Genomic DNA, 16,301 nt, shown 5'->3' on the forward strand with positions numbered 1-16,301 from the left:
TGCTCCTTATATTTCTACATTTACTACACATTTCTACAGAACAAACACATATATATATTCAGGTTTGAACACACCTTTACAGTACACAGTGATATGTAATTGTAAGGCCTCACTCACACCTAAGACACACTTGTGTCCTGTGTCTTCTGTGTGTCATGCATTTCCAATGGGAGTCACATGGTTTCATGACACAACCTTGTTGCATGGCTGTCTTCTGCCCTCCCCCCATGCAACAAGGTTGTGTCTTCAATTGGAAATGCATTGAGGAGGCAGAAGACACAGGACACGAGTGTGTCTTGCGTGTGTCTTAGGTGTGAGTGAGGCCTAAAGCCACACAGTCACAGTGGCCTTCTTTAATCACTCTTTCCTATCACACATCTCCAGCAGCTGCGTGGACCTTGAAGCACTGGGAGCCTCGGTTGCGTTGCTCTGTGGGAGGGGCTTGCGGCTGAAGGCGGTGGTCAGCCGCTTGCGGAAACCCTTGCACAAGAGCATGTAGATGAGCGGGTCCAGGCACACGTTGGTGGCGGACAGCCACAGGGTGGCGTTCTTGGCCATGTAGAGGGCATTCTCCGCTCTGCAGTGCTGTGCTGTTGTCAGCGGTGGATAAAAAAAAGTACTCAATAAGGGCCTTTCTCGGCCCCACCCCTATCACATTGTTTATATTGTGTTTAGGATCCAAGATGGCCGCAGGAGGGGGTGGGGCGGAGGTGAGCGGGCGGGGTCGACATATGCCCTTACTGGGCTGCATTCAAGACACATAGTTCAGTCAGACAACCAAGGTGGCCTTACACTAGCCGATAATCGGGCATTGTTTGACGCTCGGGGGGTGCCCGACTCAATCGATCTGCTCGGGGCTGCTCAAAGCGCGATCGGCCCGATCAACATCAAGAATGTTTGATATTTGCTCTGCCCCGCTCCGATTATCCTGTAGATTATCCTGTAGATTATCGGCTAGTGTAAGGCCACCTTTAGAATTAATTTAGAATATATTTGTATTGAGCAACATTGAGCATAGATATATGAAGCATAGATTGGCGCCTGCAGGGCTCTGTCCCCATTCATTCACTGTAGTATATGAGCTGCGCTATGAGCTTGTAGATCTGCTATTTTTCAATAGCTAAAGTGTAACATAATGCTTAAAACACCAAAAGGGGTTCCCGTACAGTATGGGTTAAATAAGACTCTCTGATCAGGCAGAGAGTGCACGTGACTAGTCACCCGACTCACATGACCAGGTAGGCGCGCTCACAAGTTGTCTGCCTGAACTAACTACGCAGGCTGCGCTGCTGCGCATCATCAAGACCTTGAGACCTTAGATGACAACGAATGGTTTATTATCATTATTGTTTTAAACCATACTTAACCTTGGTTTCGGGTTTGGGAAAGGGTGTAGGGAACGCGGGTGAAGTGGTAGGGGGCGAAGCAGACGAAGAACACCGCGACCACCACGAACACCTTGGTGTTGATACTGCGGTTGGCCTCCGAGCTGCTCCTGGAGGTATAGGGGTTGATTTTGACAGGACATTTTGATTTAGTCATTATAGTCTTTTGAATCATTTTCATTTTAGTTTTAGTCACATTTTGGTCACCTGGAATGTTTTACGTTCTACTAAATAAAATCTACAGTTAATTTAGTCGACCAAAATGTATTTCGGTGGGCCTTGATGGCGTCGTAATGGCTGATTTTACACTTGCTGAATATAGCCGATCTACAAGTTCACAACGCTTCACGCTGCGGCACGTTGTGAGCTTGTAGATCTGCCGTTTTGGTAACACTTTATATTAAGGTCGCCTTTATAATGCATTATAAGCTAATTTATAATGCATTATAATGTGTTTATAAGGCATTATAACACTCATTATAAATGTTTGTAATCATAACAACTTATAACCATGTTTATAACATATTATAAGTGCTGGTCATAATGCATTATTATGCTCAGTGGAACAGCACATATAACTTAGGTGGTTATAAAGGCACATAGATAAGTGCTGTAATGTCTGTGTCATAATGCATTATAACCAATGTGTTTATTAAATGGAATAATGTCTTATAAACATCAATAATATGCTATAGCATATTATACAAAGTTTTGTCACTTTACTTTAGGTCACAAAGTCATGGTATAGGGTATTATAAAATGATACAATAATAACCATTAAAGAATGTTGCCACTTTACTTAAAGGTCTCAACGTCCTGCTATAGCATTATTATTGATGCTTATAAGACATTATTTAATTTAATACACATTGGTTATAATGCATTATGACACAGACATTACAGCATTCTCTGTGTCTTTATAACCACCTAAGTTATAATAGTTATAATGTGCTGTTCCACTGAGCATAATAATGCATTATGACCAGCACTTATAATATGTTATAAACGTGGTTATAAGTTGTTATACATGATTACAAACATTTATAACGAGTGTTATAATGCCTTATAAGCACATTATAATGCATTATAAATTGCTATAATGCATTATAAAGACGACCTTAATATAAAGTGTTACCACTATGTTCAGTATACAACAAAGCATAAAAGGACTTTACTTTAAGTTATACTGGATCTCTTCTCCACTAGTCTCCAACTCTCCATACATTTTAGTCTAATTTGTATTTGTTGACGGAATTCGTCAACAATATTGACAATACTAAAACTCTGACTAGTTTTGGTCATTGTGGCTTAGGTTTTATTTCGTATTCATTCAGGGTCGTCGACGAACATTTTTCTTCACAGCTGTAGTGGAGGAAATTAACCGCACCTGGAGGCCTTGTAGGCCTGGTACACCTTCCTGGTGATGAGGCTGTAGCAGAACACCATCAGAGCCAGCGTGCCCCAGAACACCACCTAGTGGAGACAAGAGGTATAATAACCAGTAAGATCCCCTTCAGGGTGAGGTCGCGCTGAAACAACAGAGCTTCTTAAAATGATCCCTGGCTAATAAGACAAATATGTCTTATTAATATTAAAATATTATACCTGCCTTCTAAAACTAAATATATTTAAAATATTTGATATTAGCATGTGCATTCCATAATTCCATAGGGCTGGACCACACATGAACATACAGTATGACACCATCAACTTGCGACAGGATATTTAAGGTGTTTTTATTTAATTTTTTTAGTAATAGAGGGCAAGTATAATGTTTTAAGACATATTTGTCTCATTAGCCAGGGATCCTTTTAACACATTCCGACGGTAAAACGTCATATGAGATACAACCGATGGACACACATCCTAGCGCTTTTTCATTGATATCAAACAAAAAATAAAAATTCTGGGTTTTTTTTCTTCATTTTTTGGGGGTTGGCCTCTCCTTCTGCCCCATACTCCTTGCTGTTCACGGCTTCGCCCATGCACGCTGCTGTCCACTTAGGGAGCTCTCCATGGTTTTGACCAGATGGGCATACATACTTCTGTCTTCATTTCTGACTTCAACATGCCCCTCATTTTAAATATTAATGCTTCTAGAGAGACTTTATCGTAATCATTGCGACGTAAGCAAGCAACATATGCATCCCGGTTTTTGTTCGAAACGGAAGGGGGGGGGGGGGGGGGTGGGGGGCTTTCAGAGTAAAAGCTGCCATATCTGCCCGGCACCCCGAGCTCCTATTTTAAAAGAAACCCCACATTGTGTTAATATGGCGTTAAACTATTAAGTTAAACTATTAATCTGGTGTCAGTGAGGTGCAGATGTAGAGTTGCTGGCCGGCTCCATATAATATATATGCAGATCTAGTATGTCAAACCATGTATGTCTATCGAGGGTTTGATGAGGTCAGTGTCGTGATCTTCATATGGAGATCCAGGTGATGATAGTCAGCTCCACATATGGAGATCCATGTGTTGTACCAACTTGGTTCATTTGAAAGTGACTTGCAACCACACTGCATTTTTTCTTTTTGCAACTGAATAGCTGTAAAATGGAAATGACGAGTTTACATAGTGCACATAGTACATGCATAAACTTCCCTTAATTATTATATCTGGTTTCAGTATTCATTTAGGATATATTTTCTCTAATATTAAGGTTATGTGGTCTCGTGACCATCCATATATTTCATAATTCCATATTTACAATATTATATGGGTCGCGAGACATGGCCAAAGCCTTTCCGGGGGTCCCGAGCCAAAAAGGTTGAGAACCCCTGGTGTACAGTATGTGTATTTATATCCGTAAAATGATGACCATCAACTACTTCATCAGAGACTGACGTGACGTGTGACGTCTTTGCACAACGATACGAGATGCGTGTTCCGTTCCTGTTTGTTCTGTTCTTATCATTGTTTTCATATCTGCTATAAGGACGTCATGTGTCCACTGTCCAATACTGTATGAATGAATGAATGAATGAATGAATGAATGAATTAATTAATTAATTAATTAATTAATGGATGGATGGATGGATGGATGGATGGATGGATGGATGGATGGATGAATGTGAATGAATGAATGCATTGTAAAGACCCATGGCCTTAATGTCGCCACGACTGAATTAATTTGGATTCCATAGAAGTGAGCATGTCTTCTATAGTTATTTCAGTCTTCCAGAAAACCCTAATGATCTCAGATTATCTCAATCGCAATTGTTAACGTCTCAATCTCAAATTTCTTCAACTGGTTAGCTGTATAGCTACCAAAACATAATAATTTTACATTATTGTGTTAAGTGTGTTGGACACAGCACTAGTGTGACATTTTGTTGATTTTTCTTTTGCTTTAATCCATGCATGTCCATCCCTTATGGCAGAGGTTTTCAACTGGTGGTCCGTACAATTAGTATTGTATAGTGGTATTGCATGTGGACCCTGTCATGTAGGACATTTGTTTTTTATCGACCACTAGTTGGTGCACTAAATCAGGGGTTCTCAACCTTTTTGGCTGGGGACTCCCGGAAATGCTTTGGCCATGTCTCGCAACCCCCTCCCCACCCCCAATACAAACTGACTGCAAAAATAATCTTAATAATAGAGAAATTATATCATAAATGAATACTGAAACCAGATATAATTATTAAGCAAAGTTAATGCATACACTATATGTGTACTATGTAAACTCTTAATCGTCTGTCCAACTGTCTCCATACAAATGTATGCCGATGACACAGTTCTTTATATACACGCTAAAAACAAACAACTAGCAGCAGATAAATTAACTGCAGCCATGGGCCACCATCTAACAACTGATGCAGCTAAACTCTTCATGCATGCTATGATTTTTTCACACATAACGTACTGCTTCACAACCTGGTCACAGACAAATCAGACAACTTTAAAACCCATAGAATCACTGTACAAACAGACATTAAAAACACTTGACCAAAAGCCCAACCGTTACCACCATTGCCACATACTTCAATTTTAACAGCTTTAAACACTTTGCAGATGCTTGTCTCATTTTTAAGATCTTAAATGGACTTGCACCTCCACCACTGAAACAGTTCATAGGTCGAAGGGACAGTGGTGACAGAGCAACAAGGGCAACTACCAGAGGCGACTGTGAAATGCCAATCAGACGTAGTGTGTTTGGTAAAACAGTCTTCTCTGTTAGAGCCTCCCATCACTGGAACAGTCTCCCCACAGAAGTAAGAGAGACCTCCAACTATCTGACCTTCAAATTCAACCTGAAAAGGTGGCTAAAAACAATTCAAATCTGTAATCATGAGTAACTATCAGCAGTATTTAGTATTTCTCACCGGTGTCATTATTCACTTCACTATGCAGTTGTTCTGTCCCCTGTACCATGTTGATCTGTTCCTGTAGTGTACTGTATTGTATGGTGTTTTTGTATGGACATAGTGTTGGGTGCTAGCACATATGCACACATGGCATCAACGCATGGTGTTGTGTGCTGGCACACTATACACTCTGGGCCCTATTAAGCAAGTGGAATCTAATTACATATAATTTTACAGTTTTTAAGACGTGGGGGCGTGTGCAATGTCATATTACAATTATGGGCCAGGTAAGAAGCGCTTTCGACACCCCGTGGTGTGAGCAAAACGGCCTTGAATTAGTCATGGGAGTGTTTCAGGGAGTTTTGAGGCTTACCCAATGAACATGTCCGTACTATTCTCTTTACGACACCAGCTGATGTCCTCATGGAATGCGCCCTTTTCGGCAAGTGGTATTACATTTCTGCAGACTGGCACCATAGACATGACATGTCACATTTGGGTTAATTATTCATATTGCACTGCATGCTGTCACCTTTATGCCTCAAAAGAACAGATCCACAAGCTGTCACAGCCATGATGTGCATAGCTTGTAGGCCTATGTCTCTATTTTGTTAAGTAACTTGCAGTTTTCATTGGAAAGTCATTACAGCGGCGCAGCCATATGCTAAGGGAGGGAGATATACGCACATCATCACTTAATTTGTTTCTGTTCTAAGCATGAAAAACAGCTGTAAAAATCTTTATTCTAGTTGATTTGATTCATAAATGAATAACTAAGACTTTGAAATGGCACCTACCTATACCTTTCAGATCGGAATGGAACTGCGAGTAGATACGCAGCATTGGCTGGCAAATTGGCAATCCATGCGTAATGTTCCCAGAATCGTCTAACCCCCGAACATACAAGTTCGTTTGATATTGTTTAATTCGATAAAAATAGAACCATGTACCATACAGCGAATGAAAGCAAGATTCCTAAGGAATATGGGGATTTTTACATTTTAAAAAACGGTTGAGAAATGAGAGAACCATGAGTGTTTATAATATCAAATATTATAAGAATAATATGAAAGACAAACGGGCTGTGAAGAGCTCAGCTCACCATCCCGACAAGGAGGAAATATAGCCTATAGTGCATGCACGTATATGCACTGACTGTTGCACACACGCTCTTTATTTGTTTCTATTGAAAAACACCAGTAAAATAACGTTTATTTTATTTTATTTCATTCGAGTCACGACGAAGGAATGAGTTGAAATGCCATACGTGCGCCATGCGTATTGCTGCGGCCCCAATGTTATGGTCTTCGCTCGTAGCATTTTATTGAAGAAGAATTGAGTCGGGTGTGATACAGCATATGAAAGCTAACTTCCCAGTGATTATGGATGAATTTTTTTTAAAGGTTGAGAAATGAGCGATATATGACCCTTTACAATCTCAACGTTTGAACGTTTGAGCCAGAACGCTCGTCTCCTGCTGTTGCCATGTCTCATAGAAACAAGTAAATAGGTCTATAAACATACTCCCTAAAGAATCGCATATAACAGGGGTCTGCAACCTATTTTAAATGAAGTGCCATGTTTTTATTTTCTAGATAGTGAGTCTGCCATATCAAGATTCATTTTAATGACACCACATTAAAATTTCCAGCATATTTTGATTGTCCACAAATAAATAATGAATAAAGTTCTTCCTTCTTTTTACATATTTTCTTGCACATTGTTATAATGATCATTATAAATATATATCCCCCTGCAGTCAGAGTTCATAGTTTTAATGAATTAATGTGATGCATTGTGAGCTGGTAGATCTGCTATTTTCAAAAGTAATCTTTGAAAAAAGTGACAATTGTAGAATATTTTTGAAAAATGTTATTGAAACATTTAAAAACACAAATCTGTCATGGGGGTCACTGGCTTAGTTGGGCAAATGCATTCATCTGGGGGTCCTTGACATGGGAATGTCGCTGTGTGAGGATCACTGGTTTAAACAATATTAGGAGAAAAGCCCAAATAAGCACTTTAGAAACAAGAAAAGCAACCACAACTAAGCAACTTTACAGAAAAAGAAGCCGCTTATAATAAACAGCAAACAGACATGGCAACACTCCGGAGCCGCTCAAGTGTAAAATCAAACAGTGCTTTTTGCTTTTAAGACGTGGTCAGACCCAGGTCGAATCGGTATGCGCTGAGTGTTTTTAGGTCAAGGGGCTTAATAGCAAATAGCGCAAAGCGAAAATAATTAACATATGGACACTCCCCCAATGCTAAATTATGCAGGAACGTGGTATTCCATATGAGTGAGCGCTCACCACGGCTTCCATAATACGAAAAGGCGCAGAGCGAGGCCCAAATCTGTATTACCGCATGGGTTTTTCCACTTGCTTAATCGGGCCCTCTGTCTTTACAATAGTCTGGTTGCCCTAACAGGGCAACCAGACTATTGTAATCGTAACACTTTATTATTATTTCTAGAGTAACCCTAAACTTCAGACTACTACTCCTCCCACAGTTTTGACTGTACGCACTTGAGCCATATCTCAAATTGGGGAATCGATAGCTTGTATTTTGTTAAGAGAAATGTTGTATTATTTAATTGATATGAATTTATTAGTGATTTAAATTTTCCCATTGACATGAATGGGAAAGTGCGAAAAATCACATTCAAGTATTTTTTCCTCAGAGACTGTAAGGGCTATAGTTACAAAACTTGGAGGGGAGGTTCATAATAATTACTAAAATTAATTAACTTATAATGTTATCGGTCGACCTCATGTTGGCGCTATAACAGCCCACTTTACGTTTTGGCTTATAACTCTTGAACCATAGGTCGTAAAATAAAAATATTTTTTTCCCTGGATTTCTTGGGTTATGACGCATCTCCCCATATAGGCCACGCCACGCCCATTTGAGTCATGATAGATTTTCCGCCATTTAGAATTTTCTCCAAAACACACTTTTGGCTCCTCCTCCTACAGATTTTGTCCAAATCTCACAAAAATCGGCCCACATGATCTCTCGACCTATCCGATTAAAACACCATTGGCAGAATTCTGGTAATGCGTATCGTTCGGCCGTAATCCTCGTCCGAAGTTAGTAGGAGGGGCCTATATCACAAAAAATGCCATAAATCCCGAAGGGAATGTCCAATCCATCCCAAATTTTAATAGCATGTCGCGGGTGGTTCAATCAACCAAGTTCCAAAAGCAATTCCATTTTCATCCATAGGGGGCGCCGCAAATGCCAGAAATGTAACCGTTTGTCGCAAAAACATGGTTTTTGGGGGATAAATCCCCTCCGAATTACTTACGCATGATCGCAGGGGTGACGTGACATTGTAATTGGCTGGCAATATCAGTGGGAGGGGCATATGTAAGCCACTGCGGCAACCACACTTTGCAATTTTTAAAAATTGCGACCTTTCTAGTTTTATATGTATTGTATTGTATTGTGTTTTTGTATGGACAGTGTTGGGTGCTAGCACATATGCACACATCAACGCATGGTGTTGTGTGCTGGCACACTATACACTGTCTTTCTTTTATCATTCATTTGTTAAGAGCCTGCCCAGGGACTACAGATGGAAATTAGCTTTGGCTAACTCTGGCCCATTTACATTGAGGTGAAAACTGACATGTTGATTAATGAGCTTTGTCCCTGTCAAATAAATAAATAAATAAATAAATGACACAATCAATGTTGTCAGTTACTGGGAAGTCGAATATCAATAACTAATACAGAAAATAATTTCAAGTGCAGGCCTACCGCAGATTGACTGGTTGAGTCACCAGTATTAGCAAACGTGCCCATATAATCATGCAATCTGTCTGCTGTATGAGTTTATGGAAGGTTAAGAGGACAGAATAAGGCCAACCATGGGAAAGGAAAAGATCAGTTGTTAACTTGTTCTCAATCTTTATTGAGCTCCGGATCACTAGCATTATGTCAGTTAAATAATAACTGTTAAGGGCTTGATTTAATTCACCTCAAATTTAAAAAAAATAAATGAAGCCCTGAACCGTCAATATTTCATTTCAAGGTTTTTTTCCCCCACACCACGCCCACATCCCCCAGGCCCCCACCCAACACAACAGTGGTCAGTGGTTGATAATCAGTCAGGGTGGTGGTCCCTGGTTCATAATCAGTTGAAAACCCATGCCTTATATTATGGGCTGCATGTGTGTATCTGTGTATCTGTGTGTGTGTGCGTGTGTGCGTGCGTGCGTGCGTGCGTGCGTGCGACTTGCAATACCGTCGTGCAATACCGCCTTGTTTTATGTTCTCCGCACACCCGTCTCAACTGAACCAACCCTTGTTTTTTGGACTTAAAGCAGCTGTAGGAAATACTTTCCATTATTATAGTGATTGTAAAGGTATAAATTGATTGCCTGAGTCCCGTGGTGGGAGTTCTGGTCTGGTTGTGGTGCACGCATTCAAAATAAATTAATCCACAAAGCTAGCATCATTTGTATTGTTTTTTTTTTAAAGATTTGTTTTTGGCTTTTCTTTTTTTTTAATAATTTTTATTCCACGATTTTGTAACCCATTTTTCACCCGTGTCAATTATCTAATGTGATCCTGGGCTCTACACACCCTCCGCCAACCTAGTCCCCATATATGGGGGACATGGGGAGAGCAACGGACTTGAACTCATGCTTCCTTCATGCCTGAGTGTCCAAGTTGCTCCTTTACACCTGACAGGGGGGAGTTTCCCTGGTTGGACGTAGCGCGTGGAAGGAACACGTTATTCCAACCAGTTCCTTTCCCCTCCATCAGGCGCCCCGGCTGGCAGTTTAGAGACCAGGATTACTGCAGACGACAGCCGTGGAGCAAACTGAAAATGAAATGTGAGCCGTACGACACACAGAGGACACATGAGACACACAGAAGACACTGTCTTTCATGTGTGACTGAGGCCTTAACCCTATCCCAGATGACCTCGTGATAACGCGTCAAGTGATTAATTAGGTGTCTCTGACTACGACGTGATTTCGCGTCGTTCTCGTTTTTTACTAATATGTTTATATTAATTCGGTCCACACCTCTGTATATTGAGTATTGAGCATACATCTCAACTACATTACCCAGAATTCCCGTGTCACGTGACACACGTGTACGTTTTGCCATTGGAAGCTGATCCAACCACCCCCCCCCCCCAGTAAACAGTGGGAGCAGAGGGAGTCTTCATACTTTTCTGTTTAGCCGGATTTGCCGTCTCTCCCGAGCGATTTTCTAGCAGTAACAAAACAAAAAAAGGTTGAAAGCAGTAATATTTATTTGAGCGAGTTTTGTGGTAGTAGTATTGATCCATACGCGTATTGATCCCAGTCGCCTTCTCCAGTCCCAGCCCCACCAGCCCGGCCGCTGGGACTGGTGGCTGGGCTTAGAACCGGAGCCGCGGAGCGGGGACCCTGAAACCATTGAAGAAGACGATCAACCCGGAATGTTTTGAGGTAATCTTGTAGAAAATTCCCTTCTATAGTGATCACGATTGTACATTGTTTAGCGTGTCACCGTGTGATGATGATGATGATGATGATGATGACGATGATGTCAGATAGCCTACGTTCCTATAGGGAAAGGATAAGCCACGGTACAATAAATTAATTTGATCGCTAGCAGCAGGGTAAAAAATGCCAATGAAGAATTGCCGATTGGCTACAATTGGTATGTGATTGGCAAAATGTGTATGCAATAGGTTTCACAAGGAATGTAATAGTAAATGGTTATTTATTTTTTATATATTTAGAACTGGCATCAGATGAGGATGAAGACTGCGATGGAGACTTTCTGCCACACACCCACGTCAAGAACAACGGGACTGCAGTGGTTGGGGAGGAGTAACTGTTTTGTTATTTTGTATTTTGTATTTATTTTCTGTAATATTTATTATAATTCTATTATGTTAGTAGTCATAACAAATAAAAGGGACGCTTTTCAAATGAGAGTTACCTGTCATGGCTATTTGTTCACTATTGTGAGGTTTATTGTATATGACTAAGCAAGTTTCAACTGTGATTTACTCTGTAACGGTAGATGGTAAGAACTCTTTTTTTTACAATACAGTATACATTCAAGTCTATATTTTGATACATATCATGGGCACCAAGTCATATCAAAACAATGTCCGTGGATGGGTTTTTTTTATTAAAACTGTGTTTCTTCATAACAGGTTTTTGAGATACATGCTTGAATAGACAAGGTACTGGTAAGACTATGTAAACATGGTATATCAAAATGTGCGTTAGAATGTCTAATTTTATCCAAAAAATAATTGAGTTTCTATCATGTTCCAATTCAGAGCTATGGGGAGTTTTAGCTGGATTGGTCAGATTGGTCATGACTGACCATGCTATTTATAGATGGCAAAATATCTACAGTGGTACATGTGAGAAACTCTTTTTTTTATTGAACTAGACAACTCACCCTTTAAATTGAGATATTGCATGGGTATGTACGCCCAGCAGAAAAAAAGTTATTTGGAAAATAAAACTTCAACCGGGCATAACTTTTTTTGTTGTCCTAGAAACACTACCCAGTGTAAATGCAGGCTCTTTTAAATGGCTTCCAACACAAAAACTAAACATTTTATCAACTCAGTTCATTTTTTACTGGAAGCAGACAAGTCAAGCTTTCTCTGAAGGTCATCCGTTGTCGCACATTCACAACAGAGAACTTTCAATAAATCATTCAAAAACGCCATTCTGCTATAGAGAACCCTATCTACTACATTGAAATCCCTTGAATCTGGCAAAGAGTTAACGGACGTATTTTTCGGTGGGGGGGTGTGTTTGGTGGTCAGCTCTTTCTATCTATTTTTGCCTTCTTGACCCTGGTGCTTAGCAGTGGTGGAAAAATCACAATTTACTTGAGTAAAAGTACTAAAGTATTGGTATCAAAATGTACATAAAGCACCGACAGTAAAAGTGCTTGTTGTGCAGAATGTCCCGTTTCAAGTTCTTTTAAGTTGTGTTGGGAGGTTTTCCTTGCAAAACCGAGGTGCAGAACTTCATTTTAATGAACTCATCGCAGGGCAGAAACTCTGCCCTGCGGGTTTAAGAGATGTGTGACGTCAGATGCCAAGACCCTGAGGGCTTAAAAGGGGGGTCTACGTCACCAGCTCTCATTCGCTTTCCTTCTGCCAAGAACTTTTAGCCAAGTTTGTTTGGAGTGATTAACGTCTCGAAAATCGGGCAAGAGAAGGCCTCGAGCTCCGTGAGACTCTTCGACATCCCTGGATACTGAACTTTAGTACAGAATTGCAGAAAGAAAAACTTTTACACGTTTCTTTTCCCTAGCAAGTTATTAGTTTGACAAGCTTCGGAAACTAGTTTTCTTACAGGTAACTTGCCGCTCGAGCGGGAAGCTAACCAGCTTTTAGCTAACAGTTTAGCTCGGGCCGCCCCCTGCGACCACACCAACGACGCCACCAAGAAGTCTCGTCTCCTCCGGGTCACCGAGTACTTTGCCAGGTTCGAGTACGAGAAACCCACTGACCCGTGGCCGTCTTCAGTCCTGGCAACCGGAGGACAGCCACGCGCAGCCCCGAGGATGAGAGTGGACTTCCCGCCGCTAGCACGCAGCACCCCGGCGCCACGTGCGAGCGATGCTACCCAGGAGCAGCCTGTCGCGGCCCCACGGACCCGCGCTCCAGCCACCGCCACCGCCTCCCAGGCCTCGGCAGTCAGGGCTGCCAACGCCCCCGACTACGAGGCTCTGGGAGCGAGGCCTAAAGTGACAATCAGGCCTCGCCAGCCAGACAGCGGGAATAACCTTCCTCCAACAGGGCAGCCAAAGCCCGCGGAGGTTTTTCCTCCCGCTCCAGTGGCCAGACCTCGCCAGCTGCTCGTCAGAGCCACGGTGGAACCCCCGCCTAAACGCGTAGCACGCCTGGATCCTTACCCACCACGCTGGTCCGACGAGGAGGAGGAGGAAGAAGAAGGTGAATATGTCCCTTCTTACCAGGCGCCCTATGACGAGGACTTCGTTATCGTCGACGAGGCTAGTTACCATGACTATGAGTACTACAACGACGACAATGATGATGATGGCCATGACGACGACATGCCCCGTCTCCCCGAGGATGACGACGGCACCATGCAGGTCGAGCAGCAGCAGCGAGAGGCACAGGACCCCACTGACATGCTCATGGATGACTCCAACATCATGGGCATTTACAAGAAGGTGGTCCAGCGCTGCAACCATGAATGGCATGAGTCCACCATCAAAAGGCTGAAGTGGGAAGGTAGGAATGAGAAACATCTCCCCCTCCCCCCCCCCACCAAAGAAGCAGAGACTCCCCCAAGGTCTGGGCTTCTTTGAAACCATCACCAGCGCCTGGGAAAAAACCCTGGTGGAAGCAGAGTGCTCCTCCCGCAGCACCAGGGGCGTTATGGATGTGGTGGGCATGGAAGACATGTGCCTGAATTCTATGCCTCCCATGGACAAGGCCGTGGCTTCCTACCTGGCCAACCCTTCAGTCTCACGGGTGGTCCCCATGGACAGAGAGCCTACTTTCTCCACCACAGCAGATAAAGAGGCCTCCAAAATCAACAAACGGCTGCATGGCCACCTGTGCTTCGTGGCCAAAGCAGTCAATGCTGGAGCTCTCCTACAGGGATCTGCAGAGAAGCTCCTCCTTGAGATGGGGAACAAGTCCGAACCAGAGCAACTGGCTGAGCTCCGCCGTCTCAATCATGAGATGGCGTCTCTGCAGTGCGAAATAGCGGACCACACAGGGAAGGCCCTTGTGTCCACCATCCTACAAGAGCGGATGAGGTGGGTCAACCTGGCCCCCCTCTCCGACTCTGTCAAGAGGGACATGGTGGCAGGCCCCATCGGCCCTGACAGCCTTTTCCACGGAGCCCTTGAAAAGATGTCCATCTCCATCCAACAGGCCGAGACCTCCAATAAAACCATGAAGGCTCTCGAACCTCTGGCCACCCAGACCGCTTCCAGCCGCCCTAACAAGGCCAAGAAGGCGCCATGGAAGCCCAGGGCGGACAACAAGGCCCCGCCCAGGAACCAGGACCGTGGCGGGGACAGACAGCAGCAGCAGAGAGGCCCAGGACGTCCCAAGGTCGACAGCCGCCGCTCTCCCCCGGCCTACAAGAAGGACGCTCCCAGAGGACGTGGTTATGGGAAGCGTAAATGACCTGCCCGGCCGGGTTCAGAGGGGGGTCAAGGCCGCACCCCCCCTTCCTCCTACAGTTCAGAGGTCAACGCCGAGAGTAGTGGTCTCGGACCTCACTCTCGAGCCGAGACTCAAGTGTTTCAAGAGGGACGTACATGCAGATGCTGCCTCTGTACTAATCCCTCTTACAAATGTTGTAATGTGCAATTCACATGTGTCTGTTTTATTGTCAATAAAGGAAAAACAAAAAAACACAAAAAATAACAATGAAACGAACTCTGAAGGGCATAGGCCCAAATGTGGGAGGCATAACCCGCTCTGTGTCAGCTTTAAAAGCTGTCACAGGCCAGAGCCGTCACGCCAACATATTATTTCACTCTCTCACAAAGAGAAAAATAAAATTAAATGTCAGGCCATTCCTCTATGCGCCCAAGCCACTAGAGGGCACCAGAGCCTCACAGACAGAGCCTCCCTCGAGAACAGGGAGCCCTCTGTCCTGTCACCTGTCACAGTGGCGGAGCTGCGGGGCTTCCCCGTGGATCATGCGCACTATAGCGACAGGGTACAGGCTCCAGTTTGCCTCGAAACCACCCACGTTCGAGAGAATTATTTTCTCTCGAGCGAGTGGAGGGACGGTGCACATTCTGCAGGAGGAAATATTTCCCCTCCTACAGAAAGGCGCCATTTCAGAGGTATCTGCCAACCAGTCTCTCAACGGATTTTACTCCCGTTACTTTCTGGTAAAAAAGAAAGGCGGCAGACTCCGCCCCATTCTAGATCTAAGGGCCCTGAATCGCTATTTGAAGAGATTCCGCTTCAAAATGCTGACGCCACCAGTCCTACTGCGATCACTCCGCAGAGGGGACTGGTTTACGTCAATAGACCTACAGGACGCATATTTTCATATTCCAATTTACCCACCGCACAGAAAATGTCTGCGCTTCGGGTTCAAAGGGAGAGTGTACACTGTCCTCCCCTTCGGAATGTCCTTAAGCCCGAGAGTCTTTGTGAAGTGCACAGCAGCAGCTATAACTCCACTACGACAACAGGGCATTCGTCTAGCCACGTATATAGACGACTGGATTCTGTCAGCAGACTCTCCACGAGAGGTGCTGCTACACACACATCTAGTACTCAACCACCTCCACTGACTGGGTTTTCAAATCAACCAGGAGAAGAGCATGTTAACTCCGACACAGTCTATAGACTTCATCGGTATAACACCACCAGAGGGTGATAGTGACGTCACAATGCGTGCTGGCCCTACAATGGTGGGCAAACAGACAGACTATCTCAGAGGGCGTCCCTATGGGCAGACCTCTGACCAGAAAAGTCGTCACCACAGACGCCAGCATGACTGGCTGGGGAGCCACGTTGGAAGGCACTACAACCAGGGGGATGTGGACAGAACAATTGCGTTCCTACCACATCAACTATCTGGAGCTGATGGCGGTTTTCCTCGCTCTGAGGGATTTC

General features: G+C 43.5%; 1 protein-coding gene across 1 annotated transcript in view; it reads right to left on the reverse strand.

The window, feature by feature from the left end:
- Window positions 1–287: 287 nt before the first annotated feature.
- The window catches only part of LOC306938817 (P2Y purinoceptor 12-like), a 30,038-nt gene continuing 14,024 nt past the window's right edge, over window positions 288–16,301 (reverse strand). The window contains exons 5-7 of the mRNA XM_079523135.1: window positions 2,773–2,858; window positions 1,368–1,495; window positions 288–590 (exon numbers count right to left, since the gene is read on the reverse strand). Coding sequence (XP_079379261.1) covers window positions 358–590; window positions 1,368–1,495; window positions 2,773–2,858 — 447 coding nt within the window. The 3' untranslated portion in view covers window positions 288–357. The remainder of the gene's footprint in view (window positions 591–1,367; window positions 1,496–2,772; window positions 2,859–16,301) is intronic.

This window comes from Electrona antarctica, assembly GCF_951216825.1.
Source record: "Electrona antarctica genome assembly, chromosome: 15".
In the NCBI taxonomy this organism is placed as follows: domain Eukaryota; kingdom Metazoa; phylum Chordata; class Actinopteri; order Myctophiformes; family Myctophidae; genus Electrona; species Electrona antarctica.